We start from the raw sequence: 20,724 nt of genomic DNA, 5'->3' as shown, positions 1-20,724 counted from the left end.
TATGATACCATTCCACTCCCTTCGAGTAGTAGTTTTCTGCCTAGAACTTTCCACAGAAGGAATTTTCCAGTCTGTTGATGCTAATTCGTTGAAAAAATCAAGACCATCCGGTGGGTCCCAGTTGGGGACTGTTCGATTGGATCGGCCCAAGAATCTCTACCATACAGCGGGGTTTACAGTTGTGTAGTAGGCCCCATGGTTCATGTCCCACGCAATGATTATAATTTTGACCACGCTATGAATGGTTCATGCACAAAAAATCATCAAAATCAAAAGTTTCTTGCCCTCAACTTGGTGGTCCGCAAGTAAACAGTTCAGCAACAGCAAAAAGTCACCAAAAAGAAGCAAAAGATTCAACAACAGTCAGGATGGTCCAGTTCATGTGAAGGCCAGTGAGATGTATCCATGAGCCACAGGACCTACTTGTACACACAAAGCATCTCTAGTATTACAATAGAGAATTCTTAGGCCAAGCAATGTATAATATATTGCTCCGGTTCACAGAAGATACAGAGAAAGAGCCAACAATAAAATAAAATAAAATTCTAGCAGAGCAGAGAACTGCAGAAAATAACCGATCATGTTATCGCATGAGTATTTAGATTAACTACATAACAGTCATCCCTTGCTCCATGTCAAAACTTGTAGTATCCAAATCTTAGAAACCAAATAACACACATGTATGTATCTATCAAAAGGAAATTGCACTCTCCAGAAATTTTTAAAAAGAATAACTCCAGGTACAACCCACCCTACAGACCATTAGATGCTTTGAGTTGGGTTTGAAAACAAAACCCAACTAAACTCGGATATATAACGCTATTCTTACTCCCAGCCAGTAGCAGGAGCAGGATCAGGTGCATGAATAACGTCGTCGATCCCTGCCGCATCAATAGGTGGGGCAGCAGCCACATCCCATCCATTGCCTGCCGGAACTGTCATTCGCAAATCGCAACAAGATAGATACAAAAAAAACACCGTCAGCATGTATAACAATCAGCAATTATCAAGCACTCGACTTCTGCTCACATGGTGAGCTGTTCATCCATGGCAAGCTGCTGCTGATAGGCCACATGCCAAGGAACACCCTATCATATGATCCTAGCCATGGTCTGGAAGATCAACCAACCATTTGTTGGACCTTTTCCTTCACCCATTAAAATGAGTACTTCCGCCAGTGGCTAATATCATTTACATAGTGTGGTCTTTTGGCCATGCCCAGCTCCCAATAGATGTAATGCCTGGAGTCTGGATATCAGCCACAATTATGGAAAATGAATGCTTGCTAAGGAATAATATTTGACTGGATCCATTCTCATCTCAGAATACAATAAACTCGTACTATAGCAAAGAATAAATACAGTTCACGGTCAGAGGATAGATAAACGAACGCCTTTAGTGGCAAGGAGGTAACAGATCTAAGATACAAATAAACAGTAGGAAGGCTAACCAATTTCTCCAATGCTTTTAAATTACACATGCGATAGGCAGTCACCAATCAGGACAGTCTGTTCGCTCCATACTACTATTGTCAGACTATGATGCAAAATTCACAACAATCAGATGATCCTAACCATTCGATCAACAGAGAGAAAAGTAGATGGCCAAGATCAAGCTGGAGGAAGTAGGTCCAATCATCATCTTCAAAAATCTTTTTGATAAGCCCCACCATGGATTGCTTATGATTACAGCGTAGTACTTCAGTTAGATGGTTCCAACCACCCATCCAAATTACCCTTCTTTTTTTTTTTTAAAGAAGTAACGATTTATTAAAGAGAAAAACATACAAAAAGGTTCTGCTGAGATGGCAGGACCAGCATTACACGCCTAAAAACAAAAGGTTACAGCCCTTGAGACTAGAAACAATAGCCACCCATTCAATGAGAAGTTTTTTAGCCCAAGACCCTACAGCTTGAACCTAAGATTGAACGTTATTAAAACATTGGTCGTTCCTTTCCGTCCAAACAGCCCACCAAATAGCGAGGATCGCCATTCTCCAAATACGCGATTTGGTCTTCCTGAAATTAAACCCATGCCAGTACTCTAACAAGGAAGAGGCAGTCTCAGGGATACACCCACATACATCGAATCTTTGGAAGAAATCCAACAGGATGAAAGAGATGAACGTGCAGTGGACCAACAAATAATTAGCCGACTCTTCATCATTCATACAATAAAGACAGATATTAGGGAGTTGCATGCCTCTCTTCTTCAAGTTGTCGACTGTTAGGATCCGCTTCCTAGCCGCCAGCCAACCGAAACAGATAAACTTGGGAGGAGCCTAGTACTTCCAAATAAAAGGGTGCGCCGAGGATTGAGGGGTTGTAGAGGGAGAGAGGAGAGTAAAGCGATCTCACCGAGAATAGGCTGAATTTATCCCCCTTCCACAATAATTTGTCAGGTTTGTCGCTGATTGGCGACACCATGGAGAGGCAATTGAGAAGAGCGGCATATTCCTCCAACTCCCGATCGTGCATATTCCTAGAACAATTGATTTCCCATACTAAGCCAGAATCGGTTTGAGAGAAGAAGCAGCGAATCAGGCTATCTTTAAGGACAGCGATGCGGTAGATGTTGTGGAATCTGTTTTTGAGGATCGTTTCGCCGAGCCAGTGATCCTCCCAAAATCTTATTGCAGCGCCATTCCCGAGCTGATAACCGATATTCTATACCACTGGCTTTTTTGCACGCAAAATTCCTTTCCAGAGATAGGATGCTCTACACCGCGAAGAATCTTTAGTCCACCGACCCCCAGGAGACGACCCATATTTTCCTTTGACCACCGAGTTCCATAAACCGTCTGTCTCTATTCCCAGCCTCCAAGACCATTTGCCAAGGAGGGCACTATTCATCACCTTTAGGCTCCGAATGCTAGCTCCACCATCCTTAAAATGGGAGCAAACTTCTTTCCAGTCCAACAGGTGGATTTTTTTTCTGATTCCCCTTACCGCTCCAAAGGAAATCTCTTCTCAACTTGTCTACTCTATCCAGGACATGGGGAGGACATTTAAACAAGGACATAAAGTAGATGGGAATGTTGGACAGCGCTGCCTTGATGAGAGTGAGTCTTCTCCCGATAGACAGATATTAGCTCTTCCATGTGGCAAGCATTTTGTTAAATTTCTCTACCACTCTGTCCCACATAGGCTTCGGAGGGGGGTCTAACACCAACGGAAGGCCCACAAACATAGTCGGAAAGGAAGCGAGTGAGCAACCGAAAATGTTTGCATGGGAGGATAATTCAACATCAGTGCAATTGACGCCGAAGACTCTGGATTTAGCCATGCCTGAAACGGCCTCGAAACATCTTAAGGTTGTCTGCAGATTTTGCACAGAGTTTAGGTCTGCCTCCACCATGATTAGGGTATTGTCAGCAAATTGACTGTGCGAGATTGTCGAATGAACTCTTGGAATCGATACTCCTTTGAAGAGACCAGCGCTTTCACCGTTAATGAGCATCTGTGACAAGGCTTCTCCAATCACGAGGAATAAGAGCAGAGAGAGGGGGTCGCCTTGGCGTAGCCCTCTAGTGCTTCGGAAGAAGCCTTTGGGTGTGTCGTTTAGAAGAACTGAGAAATGTGCCGATTCGACGCAAGCCTGCATCCACCGTTTCCATTTATCACCGAAACCCATCCGATCGAGCATATAGAATAAGAAGCTCCAATCAGAATGATCATACGCCTTTTCAATATCCAGTTTGAGAAATATATATTTATTCCCCGACCTGTGGCAAGAGTGAAGAACTTCGTTTGCAATCAGCGCACCATCGATGATTTGTCTTCCCTTGATAAATGCATTCTGATATTTGGAGATGAGTTTGCCCATGACTGTCGATAGTCTGGAGGAAAGGATTTTAGCCAGGATTTTATAAGGGCTGTCAATGAGGCTGATGGGCCTGAATTTGGAAAACGAAGAAGTGCCGGCCACTTTGGGAAGGAGTGCAATGAAGGAAGCACCCAGACCTTTAGACAACTTACTTCTGGCGTAGAATTCTTGTAAGAAGTTCATAATGTCGCAACGAACCATGTCCCAAAAGGTTTGGAAGAGGCTCATGGGGTACCCATCAGGACTCAGGGATTTATCTCCACCCATCACACTGATAGCCGTTATGGTTTCTTCTTCAGGGAAGGGCATTTCCAACAGATCCGCTTCAGCGGCTTGAAGGGAATGGATAGGAATTCCATCAAGTTGAGGTCTATTCCATCCCTTCGCTGTACAAATGGATCTTAAGTGGGCAACAACACAGGCAGCGATTTCATCCTTGTCATCAATCAGTCTTCCATTGACTGACATGCTGAAGATAGCTTTGGCCTGAGCTTTCATACTGGCAATATTGTGAAAATACTTCGTGTTTCTGTCACCCTCTGCAATCCATTTCACCCTCGCTTTCAGTTTCCAAGAGATTTCGTCTTCAAGAGCCCTGGATGATATTTCCTAAATAATTTGGATACGTCTGGAGAGGATATATAGGGGAATTACATTGCCTTCGATATTAGAGTCGATGAACTGCAATTCCGAAAAGAGAGCTTCGGTTTCTTGGTCTCTCTTACGAAGCTCCTCCACCTTCCAGATTTTTATTTTTTCCTTCAAAAGTCTGAGCTTGCACAGCAGACTGTGACCAGCAAAACCGGCAACTTGAAAAGACGACCAACACTCCTCAATCCTCTGTTTAAACCCATCGATCGCAAGCCAGGCTTAATTGAATTTGAAAGGTTTCGGATCCCAATTAACTTCATCCGACGAGAGAAGGATCGGGTAGTGGTCAGAAGTCGATCTGGGGAGAGCGATCTGAGAAATGGAAGGAAAAACGTCGATCCATTCCGTGGACAGGAGGAACCTGTCAAGTCTGGACTGAATCGGATGTTGACACCCATCAGTCCATGTGTATTTGGCGGCAGAGAGAGGGAGATCAACCAGCTCTTGTTGTTGGATCTAGTCCGAGAGTGCGTGCATGGCCGGGTTCACTCTCCTTTTGTGCGAATGTTCCTCGGCGAATCGGATAACGTTGAAGTCTCCTACAACAAAACAAGGACCTGAAAATAATTGTCTAGAAGCGGTCAACTCACCCCAGAAGTTCAGCCTAACAGAATCATCATTTGGACCATATACAACAATGATAAGGCAACGGAAAATGGTTGACTTATCTTGCAGGATGATTGCTGCCGAGAAAATGGCCGAGACTGAATGCTGCAGGTCCCACTGAGATGATTTCCAGGCAACCAGAATGCCTCCTGAGGAGCCAATGGCGTCCCGAGTCACGTATTTGGCGTCGTTGGCATGCCATAATGTGGCCAGGAGTCTATCAGAGAAGGTAGAAACTTTAGTTTCCTGAAGACATAAAAATCCGGATTCTCACGCCTAATGGAATCCTTGATGAGGCTCCGCTTCTGCTTGGAACTCACCCCACGAACATTCCAAGAAAGGATTTTCATTGAGAAACTACTCTGCCCCGAGTACCCTTTCTTCCGCGTATAGAGGTAGACGCGGGAGATGTCGCTGACTGAGATTGCAAGTTGAAGAGCTCCCTGTTGGAGAAAGAACGATTCGGATGTTTAATCGGGATCTTGGTCGGAGGAAGAGGTCTTCCTCTGTCTTCAATGTATTGAAACAGATATAATCTTTTGACCGGGTGCTGAATGATAAGCTTAAAGAGCGACTGACATGGCCAACAGCGTCCCTGATCCACCTCTTGTTTGCATCTTCTCAAAGATTTCCTCGCGGCTTTTACCCTCCGTGGATAATAACGAGTTGTCAATCTGTTGCTGATGGGAGGGTTCTGCTCTCATCTAGAGAGGTTCAGCGATGATAATCTCACTAGGACACTCCTCCTGGAACAGAGTCAGAGGTCCCAGATCTTGCCCAATCCTGTCTCTTGGATGTTGAGGTGGATGGCGAGGAAGGACAGGACTCAGCGCCTTAAGATTTTGAAATAAGGCTCTCCAAGAAATCCCCGCGGGATTGATTGTCTTCCATCGACGTCAGGTGGATGTTATGCGAAGAACGGGGAAAATATTGAGTAAGGACATTTGTGAGGTTGGGAGATGAAGTCAGGGGTTGGGATGCATTAGATGAATATCTGGGATTGATGGGCACTAAGTCGGCTACAGTGAAAGAGGGCCATCTGTTGAGTGGGAGGCGGATTTGGGTCGAAAACAAACCCAGAACCACTGACCCGATTTTGTTTAGAGATGTAAGTCTCGGCGAAGCAGTGTGGGCATCCACATGGACGGATGTGATGCAATCTTCAGGAATAACAGTGACCACGTGGCGGCCGGATGAGATTGAAGGGTTGTCATCATGATGGCTGTTCGGGAAATGGGATGGAGGCTGGATGTGTGGCTACATCTCCTTCGTCGGATCCTCCAAACGCGGAAGAGTCGTAGATGACGAGCCACGTGTCGCGATCAGCGGGGGGTGCCGAACCTTCTCACACACGGATCGAGGAGAGTGTCAGAGTTACGGACTGAGGGATTTCTCGAGAAGCTGCCACGTGGCACAGATGACGGCAGCAGGCTATCATGACAGTCTGCGGTAGCAGACGATTTGAAAGCACCCTGATTCGGAACTCCACCGGAGTATGGAGACAGTGCTCCATCTTCACCATTGCGCATCTCGAACTGCTCCGGAAGAAAGCAATCGATGTCTCTGGAGCTCCAGACATCACCCCACCTAAGATGATTGGAACCAGGATCTTCCTTTTGGACCGGGAGTAAGACTATCTGATTGTCCGCCTTGACACGGATGTGGTCAGGGAGGGGAACGCCCTTCTTCCTTCGAACCCTCGCTCGGATAACGCCAAGCTCTACCCCTAGTTGGGTTTCGGAATCCATTTCCAGGATAAAGCCCAAGGAGGATGCTGCCGAGATGAGAAATTCGTCATACCAAAATTCCAACGGGACGTCCCATATTAGAACCCATATATTTTCTTTACCGAAGATGGAAAATTCCTCTCATGGCATGATATTGGCAATCGGACCAAATTTGAGAGAATTCCCAACCGTCGTAATAAGGTCGGGGCTAAGACCTGGACATACTTTAACCCAAAGAGCATTAGAGCCAATAGGTTTAAGGTCAGAATTCCCGCATTGAAAACCAATTTTATCTTTGATCCAAGTCTTGACGGAGTGAATAGACACTCCCTCATTCGTGATGATAACTATGGATTTGGCCAATTCAGCCCTGTTTTTATCAAACTTTTCTTGATCTATCGTAAGGGTGTCGGCCGAGCTAGTTTCGCCATCTGTTATTGTGAATCTACTGAGAGTAGTTGGTGATGGGCTCCTCCAGCGTCAGAGAAGGAGTGGCAGAAACTTTATTAGTGCTATTACTGTTTACCAGAGCGTCTTTGAAGGAGTGGCTCGGTGCAGGAGTGTAAATAGTGCTGACTGTAGAGGGAGGCAGGTTTAATTGGTGAGATTTCGCAGGGAGGTTAGACTTAGGGCCTGAGTGTTTACGAGTGGAAGGTTTGGGAATTGTTTCAGGACCATATCTAGCTCTTTGCACTAATAATTTTTTGCCATCAAAGCTATCGCCATGGAGCATATCCACCGCTCTTGCCAACTCTGTTTCACTCCCCACGCGGATTAACGCGAACCCATGATATTCCCCACTATTTCTATCTCTGGGCATTACCACATCCATGACTACACCTGCTCGGCCGAAGATTTTTTCAAGATTGATGGGATACCATCATTGCGGATAGCCTTTAACGAAAAGGGTAGGGTAATGGGCGTATTTACTGCGACTATTACCTACCGGGATCTGCTTACGTCTTCTACGAGGCACCTTTGTCCATTCTCCTTCCTCATGATCGATCGTAATATGACCATTGTCAACCAGTTTTTCCCATCCAAATTACCTTTGGCTCATAAAATGGGGCTTATAAAAAGATGCTTGCCATGAGGGAGGTTGGGATCATCCAATTGGTGTGAATTTTTGCATCATGGCGGTAAGGAAGAAATGAACAGTTAAGACCAAGGATTGACTGTCCCATGTATGATTTAAAAGCTCCAAGTACATTGCTAACCCATGAAGGTGGGAACCCTGTATGGTGTGTGTGTGTGGGTTCAAAATAGGTTCAGATAGGACCACAAGAGAGTCAATTTTCTTGAAAAGGAGAAATGATGGCACAAAAGAGAGACATTGCAAAATCAAACTGTCGTTATGCATAAATATGTTGACTAAGATTCACAAGGCATATTTAAAGTGTAGTCAATAGTCAATTTGATACTTATGTTTACAAAGTGTAATTGTCCATATGCGTACACTTGAAAATTGTACGAGTGGCATACGTGTATTCAAGTAAAACAGTCCAAATCATGGGTCTCACTAATCACTATAAATAGCTCATAACAAAGCCCTGAAATCAAACTGACTGGATGATCCCAACCCTGGATTAGTGAATATGTTTGTTGGATTCAGACCATTTGACCATCTTTCTTTCTTTTTTCAAAAAGGTAATGGTTTTATTAAGCAAGGTTGAAGCCCAAAAAAATTACAACACAAACCAACACAGGAAAAAAAAAGAAAGGAAGGAATTCTTGCCTAAAACGTTCAAGGCTAAGGCCCACCTCCATTACATCCAATTTAGCCACCCCCAAGCAAATGCCTGCCAACATTGAAAGCCTCCAAATTGTCCTCCCTTTCCTTCCCACTCCTCCCCCATGCCAAGCGAAAAAGAAACTCTCAATTGAACCCAACGTCACCCACGACACACTGACGAGTCAAAAAATTTATTCCATGCTTCCTTAGTGAAAGGGCAAATGAATGAAGAGATAATCAATCGACTTCTCATTTTTCATGCACGTCACACATATATTCAGGAACCCTATTTTGAAGATTATTAATGGCGAGCACATTGTCCCATCCCACGAGCTAAGCTAGAACTGCAACCATGGGAGGAGCACCATAATGTCAAATGAAAGTAGTGTGACGAACCAACAAGACTTCCGTCTATATAGGGAACTAGCTGAGAACCAACAAGACTTCTCTTTGTTCCATACAATTATGTCCCTATCTCCCACTAAAGAATTAACATTGCGCAACCACTCTAAGAGCCCAACAAAATCTTCCAACTCCCTTTGTCAGACTCCTTCAACAAGGGGGAGCCGAAAAAACCCCATCTGTTGATAATGAGAAACATCGAGCCACCAGGTTATTCGCCTCCAATGAGAGCTAGCCTTCAAAAGTCTTCCTGCAACAATTCCTCGCCCAGCCAAGCATCCTCCAATAAGCAGAATTGCTTACCACCACTCAAAGAAAAACCCACCCCTTTTAAAGAGCGCCATCTTCCGAGCCAAACCTCCGTAGCCATTTCCTAACAAAATGAAGTTCGAGCGCCATCTTCCAAGCCAAACCTCGGTAGCCATTTCCTAACAAAATGAAGTTCATGACCTCCAATTTCCTTAAGGGCCTCTTTGGATTGCAAATTACCTCAGTAATGTAATGTATTTTTTTGAAAGATAACTCAGTAATGTACTGTTAAAATTGCAGTGATTGTAATGCAGGGGCATTTTCACACCGGGCTCGAGTGGGGTGGCTTGTGGGATGCAGGGGCACACTCGGGGTGGGTAGCCCGTGCGAGGCGGGCCCCACCCGCGTGAAGTGGGTGGCTCGTGTGAAGCGGAACCCATGTAAAGTGGGGCCCACGAGGGAGGTTCGGCCGAGATCCTAACCCATGAGATATGAGGCCTGGGCTATGAGATAAAGGGATTGATTAGCCATGCTCTATTAGTTCGAGCTTTTAGACCAAATGGTTAACTGTCCTGCATCAAATTGATTACAAATTCTTTACCCATCTGAAAACATTGCATTTGATCAACGATTTCTGTCTTTTTGGTTTATCGTGGCAAAATCGTAATGATGAAATATTTCCATTACTTCAATGTCAAATCATTAAAGAAAATACATTGATGTGCTTGTTTGGATTCGAGATTTCCATTGTAATGCAATGTGAAATTGCAATGATTACAAATTCCTTTACCCGTCTCCTAAAAACATTGCATTTAACTGACGATTCTCGTCTTTGTTTTGGCCATGGTAAAATCATAATGATGGCACTTTTACATGACATTGCCAAGGTAATTTACAATCCAAACAGACCCTAAACCAGCTATCCCTTAGTCAAATGGCTTACAAACCACTTCCCATTTCATCGTATGAAACCTATGCTTCTCTTTAGCTCCTTGCCATAAGAAATCCCTCCTAAGCCTCTCCAATCTATCCACAATAGATTTCAGACTTTTGAAAAGAGAATAAATCAGCAAGTTAGGCATTGCCGCCTTAACCAACATCAACCTTCCACCTAGGGAAAGATGCTCGCTCCATCTTGAAAGCTTTCCTTCAAATCTCTCAAGGCCCGTTTAGAGCATGGAATTATGTGGTATTGAATTGCATTTGGTGGAGATATAAATTCCATCCGGCATTTGGAATCGATAGGAAGGATTGGATAAATCCAATATCATATCATCCAGTCCCAGTTGGAGATATGGCAGGATTTCTGGTGGATTTTAAAATCCACTACATTTGTTGCCCCCACATTGATGCATGTGTTTTATCCACGCCATCCATCCATATGCGCCCTTTACACGTGACACTCGAGTTGCATATGCATATAGGTGATTGGCATCAGTTGTGAAATCTAGTCTATTAATTACAATTCCATGGTCTACCAAACATTGGTTTCACTTAATTCAGTGTTTTTCCCGAAGGAAGAATTTAATCCCAAACATGGGATTTGATGGTCAAAATACCATGGTATTTGCAGGCATATAATCATTGTGTAATAATGTTGTTAATTCCACCTAATGCAATTCAATTCCTCTTTCCAAACACGCCCTCAATGACATCATCCCACAAATGCTTGGCCAGTTTCCATAAGTAGGAGGCCAAGATATGAAGGATCTCGCACGACAGCTGAAAAATTCTACAAACTTAATTACTTCCTCTTGAGGATGTTCACCTTTAATCCCGAAATAACTTCAAAGCATTCAATAATCTTCTTTGAATTATCCACTTCAACCTCTTCCACATCGCTTGAATAGAATAGTGTCATCTGCATACTAAAAATAAGAGACTTGGAAATCTGACTTATCCACCCTAAAACCATCGATTAAACCCGCGGCTAACCCTTTATTCAGCATCTTGCTTAAAGCTTCAACCACTAACACGAATATATATAGGGAGAGAGCGGGTCACCTTGTTGCAGGCCTCTTGTTGCTAGGGAAAAAAAAGCCTTTTGGTGATCCATTCACCAAGAATGAAAACTTAGGCGACTTAACTCTGCACACTATGAATTCCACCGAGTTAGAAACCTCCCTGAAGCATCTCCCATTTCTTTCTTCCGATATGGACCACTAAACAGCCAGAAGAGCCATTCTCCATAACGATGTCCTATGCTTGCCTAATCTGACTCTATGCCAAGCCTTTAGAAGCCGACCTGTCATGGCAGAAAAGGACCAATTGATTCCGAAGGGGCTTAAAATTTCTGGCCATATTTGCTTGATATAGGAACAACGAACAAAAAGATGATCAACCGATTCTTCATCCACCATGCAGCATAGGCATACAATTACTAAAGACATCCCCCTTTTTTCTCAAATTGTCGACCATAAGAACCTTCTTCTTTCCAACCAGCCATCCAAAGGATGCAATCTTAGGGGGAACAGAATATCTCCAAATCTAAGTTGTCAGGGGTTCTTCTTTTGGGAGAAGAATCACTGCCCAAAAAATTGTATAAGGAATATCTACAAATCTCATTAAGCTTTAGATATCACGCTAGCTAAAACAACTTGAAATCTGGTGGCCAAAGTTTTAGCTAATATTTTATAGGGACCCCCAAAAAAGACTGATGATCTAAAATCCCTCATATATTTCGCTACTTCCTTTTTGGGATGGCAGCAATAAAAGTTGCACCAAACCTCATGAAATTCATTGAAACCCACAAAGTAACCTTTTACCAACACCCTGAATGTCTGGAAGAAAGCTAAAGGGAATTCATCCGGTCCAAGGGCCTTGTCAGCAACTAATTCCTCTACTGCTACCTTGACTTCCTCTTCAGAAACCCGCTTTTTGAACAATTCCACTTCCTTCGAAATTTTGTCAAAATGCAAATTGTCTAGCCACGACCTCTCTCCCACCCTGCTCCAGTAAGGTCTTTGTAAAACTTAATATTGGTGGCACACATCTTCGATTTGCTCTCAACCCTCTTTCCATCCACCAAAACACTTTTGATCTTGATAGTTCTAGCACGAGCACCAACCATTGCATGAAAGAATTTTGCATTTTTATATCCTTTGGGCCAAGTCGCCCTAGACCACCGTCTCCATTTGATTTCCTCTTCCGTCAACATAGAATTGTACATAGCAGAATAATTGTACTAAAAAGAATTTTCTTTTTCCAATAAATCCATCCCCACTTCCTTGATATCGAGAGCTTGAATATTACACAATAGAGAACCCGTTCCGGCTTCCTAGTTCCCAGGAACCTCTTTCTTCTACGTTAATCTTACCTTTAAGTGATTTGAGTTTTTGAAACAACGAGAATCCCTCTACTGAGAAAGATGACCACGACTCCCTCACCAACTTCAAAAATCCCTCAATTTGAAGCCACAATAATCTGAATGTAAAAAAGCCGCGGGCCCCAATCATCCTCATCCACCTCCAAAGCTACCAGACAATGGTTGGAAATCGGCCTCGAAAGATCTCTTTGATGCACGAGAGAGTACTTCTCCACCCAATCTATGGAACTAAAAGAAGGGTCCAACTTTGATTTAACCACTCTTGATTGCCCCATTTGTCCAAGTGTACTTCACAACCCCCATAAGTAAATTCACTATCTCATCCTGAAGAATCCAATTAGAAAACTCCCTCACGCTTCGAGAAATGCAGCCCCCACTCAATTTCTCAAACAAAAACCAAACAGCATTGAAGTCTCCTCCTACACACCATGGCAATCGCCATTTGTTTCGACATTCATCTAACTCTACCCAAAACTGCGGACATCGACCCGACTATTCAGCCCATAGACCGCTAAGAATACCCAGCAAAAACCTGATGGCAAATAATTCACAATCATTGAGATGAAAAGTGCCCACACCATCAATCCTCCCTCACACAAACCTTGGCATCCCAAATCACTAAAATGCCCCTATTGATCCCCCCTACATCTAGCACCACCCAATCTTTAGCTCTAGCTCCCAAATAATCCACTAACCTCTAATTAGTCAATTGCATCATTGTTTCTTGAAAAGAGACCACCAAGCTTTAAAACACTCACACGTCCCTAATCTAAAGCCTTTTTGCCAAAGTATTCAAAATTGGTTACGTAACAGCCGTAACGGTAACGGTAACGGTTATAACCGTTATGCGTTACGGGGTTGAAACAGCTGTAACAGAAAAACAGGTTGTAACGTTCCCGTAATGGCCCGTAACGGTCCTGTAATAGTTTTTTTCAAAAAACAAAAAAAGGGTCGTAATGGCCAAACGGGGGCCGTAACAGCCGTTACGGCCCGTCTCATAACGGTAACAGTGGTGGTCGTTACGGCCACCGTTACCGTTTTGGAACACTATGCTTTTTGCAAACAGCCAATCCCTTAATATTTCAACTGATTATCTTCATTGATTAACTTTTTAGACCCTTTTACCCTTGTTTTCACCTCTAGGAGAAGCCCTAACTTTGTAATTTATAGAAGACACTACCTTTCCAACTCCATCCTCCCCTTGACAGATTTTTCATTTTTTCCACACTGAACCTCTTGAACATAATGTCCCCATTCCTCTGCGTGCTGAAACAGATCAATAAAATCATCTTTGCAATCACCGAAGGAAACCCCCATCATTCTCCCAACATGCCCAATAGCCTCCATAATCCATTTCATGCCAAGCTTTTGAAATGCATCCCTCTTTCCCCGCAACTCGAAAAACACAATTGCAAGTAACTAACCTCTTATCAATCCGAGTCTCCTCACCATTGTCGGAATACATTTGCAACTGGGGAACCTTCAAAGCTTCTAATAGCATGTCTCCGACCAGTTGCAATTCCAGAACTGCTGACACCTCAGCCACCACTACTGTCATCAAGACCTGAATCGATGGCACCAAAGACTGCTCCACCATGCCAGCATCAAATATCACCACAACCTTTTTGCAATCTTCTTGAGGACCGAAAAAAAAAAAACACTCCCCGCCTGAAGATTCCATGCAATGGAGGGGGGAGGAGGAAAGACGAACTCTGCGAAAAGCAACAAGACAGGCAATTCCTAGCAACCATCGCTTCCCGCACCATCTTGCTCCTCGAAGGTGGATGAGACTGTAATTGTTGAAGAACTTAAGTGCTCAACCACACGATTTTCAGTAGTTAAATTCTCGACATGAGTGACATCATACGTGCGTGCCAATACCAATTTGAAATTACCACCCACAACGGGGCCACGTGCGATACATCCATTTTAACCATCCACTAAATATTAGCCAACTGACCACTTACAATATCAGTTCATTGTGTTTTTGCTTTAAATCTAGGGTGATCCCTCGATTTAAAATGTTTAATTTAAGCTATATATGTCACACATTCAATTTCTGAGTGCATGCACACGAACCATCATACTCTGCCATGAGTACTGGAGTTTCTCTTTAAAGAGAGATGCCCTTTTTCCGTTCCCAACGCAACCCTAGTGTCTCAAACAAATATGGAGATGAAAGCATTAGAGAGAACATAGTTTCAAGAATGAGATAATTTATCTGCAAGGAGTCCTGGAACTTTTGACATGAATTCGCAGGCAGTAATGAGAGTCGCTGAAGATGCAGGATCCACAACAAAGAGCAGAAGCTATCTTAGGACCCAAAGCGGGAACACCAATAGATGATTGGATAAGCTATTTTATTTTTTTAAGACACAGGGTGTCCCCACCTCTTTTGTGAAGTGAGACTAATCCCTGCGGATACACGCAATCACCCACAACCACGTCTATCGGGTAAAGCCAAGGAGGGGAATCGAACCCTCACCTATAGGGAGCAAACCTACGGTGAAGACCATTCGCCCAAACCTCGTTGGGTGGATAAGTTTAGAACCATAAGAAAATGGCAATCATGAATTTCATAAGCAAAAGCAAACAGCGGGTAGAAAAATTTGCACAACTACAAAGTTAGTCTTTTCTATCCATCTTCCATGCGGAAACCATCTCTAGCTATAATCTTCGTTAACAAATTGATGAGCAAATTTAGAGAAGGGTTGAGAGATAGAGAAGGATATTGCTCATAGAATTAGAGCTGGATGTATGAAGTGGAGATGTGCCTTTGGAGCTTTTTGTGACCACCGCATGCCAACGAAATTTAAGGGGAAATTTTATAGTATAGCTATAAGACCAGCCATCCTATGACAGAATGTTGGGCAGTCAAGGAACAACATGCTCATAGGATAAGCATAGCAGATATGCCGATCTTGGGCTGGATGAGTAGCCAAACAAGGATAGAATTAGTAATGAATGCATTCAAGGAAACTTATGAGTAGCACCAATGGGTAATACGATGAGGGAAAGTAGAGTTAGACAGTTTGGCCTGTGCAATGGAGGCCAGGAACTGCAACAGTTACAAGGAGTAAGTTGGTTCAAGTTCAGGCCTCTAAAAGGGCAAGAGGAACTTCCAAAAGGATATGGGTGGAGATAGTAAGAAAAGACCAGCAGACCTATGAGTTAACTGAGGGTATAGTCCATGACAGAGTAGAATGGCATAACAAGATTCGTGTAGCTGACCCCAAATAGTAGGGATAAGACTTTGGTGATGATTAGCAATTTAAAGAGGTAAATGACATTAGAGAAATAAAAGCATATATTGCTCCCTGACCTGGAGCTGGAGCCCATTCAACCCCAGGTACAGCAGCGATGGCAGGAGGCGCTGCAACATCTGGTGTCCACTGGGCATCGCTGATTTGGGCCATTTGGGTAGGCCACTGATCACTTTGAAGCCCAAGAGCAACTGTTGTGTACTCATTGGCTCCAAAATCAGGGGCCACAGCAACCTCCTCTTCCTCTTGTTCCTTCGCCTCCTCTGGCTCCCTGTAGAAAAACAAATCCACCTGCAAGTACAACAGCAGGATTTTCAGAAATAAAATGCACTGTTCATCTGAAATGAGCATGAGGAAGGAGAAAACAGTCAATTTTCATAAAGCTGAGACAAAACAAAAAATCAATGCAGAGTTCATCTTTAAACATCAGCAGAAAATCAAGATGCCGAAAGTCAAATCAGAACTGTCAAGGGAATTTTAAGTGATTTAAGGAATCACATCACTCGGTAGACTGGTAGCAAACAAGGGAACTCAAACAGGCTTTTGGACAATGAAAGAAAAGAGCAGAGAAACCAAAAGATGCTCGATGCCATTGACATGAAGCTTCAAGAAACTGAAAGGATGCATGGCCAAGAAACTAAAATTAATGTCCAAAACTTCAGCTTGATGCGGAAGCCTGCCTTCAAATGTATCTGAATTACAATGGAAAACCAACCACTTCAATACAAACCATACCAACTCAGTTGCATTTTACAATATCAGCATTTGGGATTGGTACTCAGAGCCAGGTAAACTGAGACGGCACAGCTCTGCCGAGTTCTGTTTCAGTCAGCGGTTTTTAACACTAAACGAGAAACTTGTCCACAAAATCTACCCAGTAAGAGATCTGCCGTGTATCCATTGGCTTGGTCTTAACAGGACTCAGAGAAAACACTATCCCAAACACAAGTAAAATGGTAGAATAAGAGAAGTTATTATGCGTCTTACCATCACGTCCCATTTCTGCCCGGGTAGAATAGTACCACGCATCTGCAAGACCATCCTTGCTAACATCCAGAACAGACAACCAATGCTGTGTTTGCCCTTGTTGTTTGCTGGAATTCCAATATCAACATACCGCATTGGCGAATCCGTATCACAGAAAGCAATGGTAGGAATGTTCCCTAGTGCAGCTTCCTTAATAGGCTGCAATTGGGCAGCAAACATGAGCAACAAATGGTTCAGCACACATGATGAAACCCATTTATATCACAAGCAATGCTGCACAGGTCTATGTGAAAAGATAAGAGGGTTTTCCTTTGTGGCACATGCACCAGTTTATGCAAGATCTGAGCAATTCATCCAGAGGGGTTCACGATGTGGATGCCCTGATTAAAGGGAAAAAAAAAACTCTGGGCCAGGCATCCATGTGAAACGAACAGTTTGAGAAAACTGACCAACAGTACATATACCTACATGCATCACTTCCTGGATATGTGGACTGGCCTGATGGGTTCCACCTGATGAATGGCCAAACAGGTACCACGAAGAGAACCCACGACCCTCTTCCCATGCATCTGGATCTTACCTGGTGGTCAGTTCTAGGATCAGTGAGGATGAGAAGGCGAGGCTCATTGAAAGATGTTTGAAGCTGATTGGTGAATGTTCCAGGCGTGTGTCGCCCTGCAATTGGATGAGCACCTGTGTACTGTGCAAACTTGAGAACAGCTCTCTGACCGTAAGGTCTTGCAGATTGAACAATAATGTCTTGTGGGTTTTCAATAGCAACAATAACCCTCGCAGCCAGCTGGAGTTTCTCCCATGTTTTACCAAGGTTGATGATGAAGATACCTGGGCATCAAAAGCCAGACGAATTGAAGTTTAGAAGTTTGCAAATAGCCACAATTTAGTATAAAAACACATCTTAGTTGATTTTCAATATTCTCCTTCTTCCCAGAGGGCAACAAATATTGTTGAGAACAGGCCCAAATGGCAAGCGGCCCTCTCATCGCTCATAGGAACATAGAAACAGCTCACTACCCAAAGTTTGTCATATAAACATTAAAGAATAATAGCACAACACACTGCACCATGGAACAGTATGGTGCACCTAGCTCTGCCAAACAATTCGACCTTCCAATAGGATGGCTCACCTCGTTCGTGGACGATGGTTATCGTTCGTGGACAATAAAGCCCATTACAGCTGTATCGTTCGTGGATGTACGTATTTGACAATACTTACTGGCATCGCAAGATATATCAAGCCTTGCTCGAAAGCCCCTTGGTGATGTAGAACGTGTCGCGGAAAAGGCCCGGTCGACGACAGAAGTGATCCGGACCATCGGACCTTAGATCGGGTGTATCTCACAATCCGGAATGAGTTATCAGGCGTAAAATCTATGATTTTGGGGTAGAACGAGCTACTTTAGCCACCCAACCCCGCTACGCCGGGTTGCGCAAGCCGGATTTGCAAAATACCTCTGGATCGATGGTCATTTCCCTATTTTAATTCGGTTTTTACTATAAATAGTAAGTTTTAGTTTGATTATAACTCTTCATCCGTTGGGCTTAGGAGTTGGGCTCACGTGAAAAGAGCTTAGAACAACTTGGTGAAGCCAAATAGGACACTATTTTTGGCCGAAAACCTTGCGCACTAGTAGACATCAGGACCGTCTATAAATAGTAAGTTTACTATTTATAGTAAGTTACGAATTCTAGGAGTTTTAGTTGTAGTTTGCTTCTGATTTCTCTCCCATTGCTTGGTATCCCTATTCAAGGGGTTGTGAACTCGTTTATTTCATTCATTAATCAATTTCGAATTTTATAGAATTTATTTTCTATTTTGCTTGCTTTCTTTCTCTTGGATTTGAGAAGCCTCTGTGAGGAGTCCAGAGAAGTTCCGTGGAGTCGGAACAGTTATCCTCTTGAGGAAGACGGTGCTCGACCTCATCACGTTCATCCCCGCGTCACTCAGCCAAAGAATCACACCAATATGTTGCTGCTAACTATGAAATTGGAAGAACCCACACTCGCTTCATGAAGTTCCATGACCACCAAAACATCTTTGCTGTAAACATGGCAATTTTGTGTGCTGATATGGACAGTTGTTTCAGCATGCAACCATGTGGATGGACCATAACCCAAAAGGCAAAGGTGATCGGGATGTTCTATCCACCCAAACAATGGCCCTAGGGATGCTGATATCCAAAGTAAATGAGAAGCAACAGTCCACATTCATCATGCAAAAATCACAATGACGAGAGGATCAGAGCCGTCCAATCACTACAGTTTTTGGCCTACAGCCCATCAGCGAAGTGGTCAGACAGATCAACGGCCCCAATCACCATAGGAGGGTCAGCGCTTCAGATAACGTCTGTGAAGCATGCATTTAAGTGTCATTCATCCTTATGCGACGTATTCAGGATTTTTAATTAAATGAAACTAAAATCCTCCAGAAAATGAAGAAAATGGAAATGGAAAATAAGATTTTCATTTATTTTATTTTATTTTTATATTAAGTTACCGTCGCTTCTTCTCTTGAAGACGTAGCGCTCCATCTGGAAATCGCAGTTCTTGGTCCCGAGATGCACGTCCGCGGCGAGCATCATCTGAATATCTGCCTCTTTCTGTGATAATCCCTTGCTTGCCATCTTCTCTCTCTCTCTCTAAGGTTTTTCAAGAGAACTAGTGTGAGAAAACCCGAGCACTCTCTCTCTCTCTCTCTAAGGTTTTTGGAGAGATCTGGGGTGAAGTAACCCTAGCACTCTTCTTCTCTTTTCTCTTCTGCTAAAAAGCGAAAACGAGAAAAGGAATGAAGCGGAAGAAGAGTGAGGTAAATAGCCCGGAACCCTAGCACGAAGTATGCCAGATTGGCACGTGTGCATGAGAACATGCCTGACTTGGAAGTTAGAAATAGACACGCTCCACTCATCAGGTAGGCCACTCGTGCGTTTTCAATGTACACCGTTCCATTTTTCACATACATACATGCACGATGCCCAACAAAACGAGATTGGCTTGGATATTATATACGTGTGTCACGTCGGCACATGTCCTTTCAGTCTTCAATTGCATTCAGGGCTAAAGGTAAGGTGGGGTGCGGTGCGGTGGGGTGGGGTGGGGCTCAACCGTAGCCCAAGGCAAGGTTGCTATACTTCCACCCTTACCCGACCCGACCCGACCCGACCTCAGTTGAAAATTCTCAACCCAAGCTTAACCCAAGTAGGCTCAGTCCGGTTGATTAGGTGGATATGTGATAATATTTTTGTTATCAAATTAGTTTATTATATTTTCAATGTTTTTTTTTTTTTTCAACGTATAATTATATTAATTATATATGTAGCTATTTATCATAAAAAACTTCATTTTTTTTCTAAATAAATAAGATAAAATATAGGACAACAACTGCTTTAAATGTGATGCTGCGTAACACGGATTTTATTTGGGAGAGATAAATCTAGTGCATCTTATTAGCTTGAGTCATAAAAAATGATGTATACCAATGAAACCCGACAGCACTAGATCTCTTGTGCCTTTAACACAGGTTATCCATGCTCAATTATACTTTATAAGTAACTTATATATCAATGGGGTTCAGGTTGGGTCGGGCAACCCAAGACCTCAACCGAAGCTCGACCCAAGTTTTTTCGGTTGGGTGTTTATATAGAGCCCAAGCCTGAGACCAAACCCGATGCATCATGCCCGAGCCCAACCCAATGTCGGGTCGGTCACAGGTCAGTCGGGTTGAACCTGCCTGACTTTCAGCCCTAATTGCATTAGCAGGGCGTCCACACTATCCAAACTGCTCAAACGGTGACCCCCAAGCCTTAACGGTGGCCCATAGGGCAGGATTGGGCCTTGCATGTATGGACCGATTAATTGCGTGTGGCCCACTGGATTAACGGATGGATTAGCAACATTCATGTCTGAAATAACAATTCGATAGATTTTCAAACCGGGGGGGGG

General features: G+C 43.5%; 1 protein-coding gene across 1 annotated transcript; it reads right to left on the bottom strand.

Annotated features, from left to right (window-relative positions):
- Nucleotides 1-562: 562 nt before the first annotated feature.
- On the bottom strand, nucleotides 563-19,592 carry LOC131251792 (small ribosomal subunit protein uS2y-like). Its single transcript, XM_058252749.1, has 5 exons — nucleotides 19,283-19,592; nucleotides 17,348-17,610; nucleotides 16,768-16,965; nucleotides 15,840-16,071; nucleotides 563-935 (listed from the first exon to the last, which is right to left on the bottom strand). Exons 1-5 carry the CDS (start codon nucleotides 19,407-19,409, stop codon nucleotides 826-828), a joined length of 930 nt encoding a protein of 309 aa, XP_058108732.1. The 5' UTR covers nucleotides 19,410-19,592; the 3' UTR covers nucleotides 563-825.
- Between the last annotated feature and the right edge of the window lie 1,132 nt (nucleotides 19,593-20,724).

This window comes from Magnolia sinica, chromosome 7 (genome assembly GCF_029962835.1).
Source record: "Magnolia sinica isolate HGM2019 chromosome 7, MsV1, whole genome shotgun sequence".
Classification (NCBI taxonomy): Eukaryota; Viridiplantae; Streptophyta; class Magnoliopsida; order Magnoliales; family Magnoliaceae; genus Magnolia; species Magnolia sinica.
This window is presented reverse-complemented; position numbering and strand designations above follow the sequence as displayed.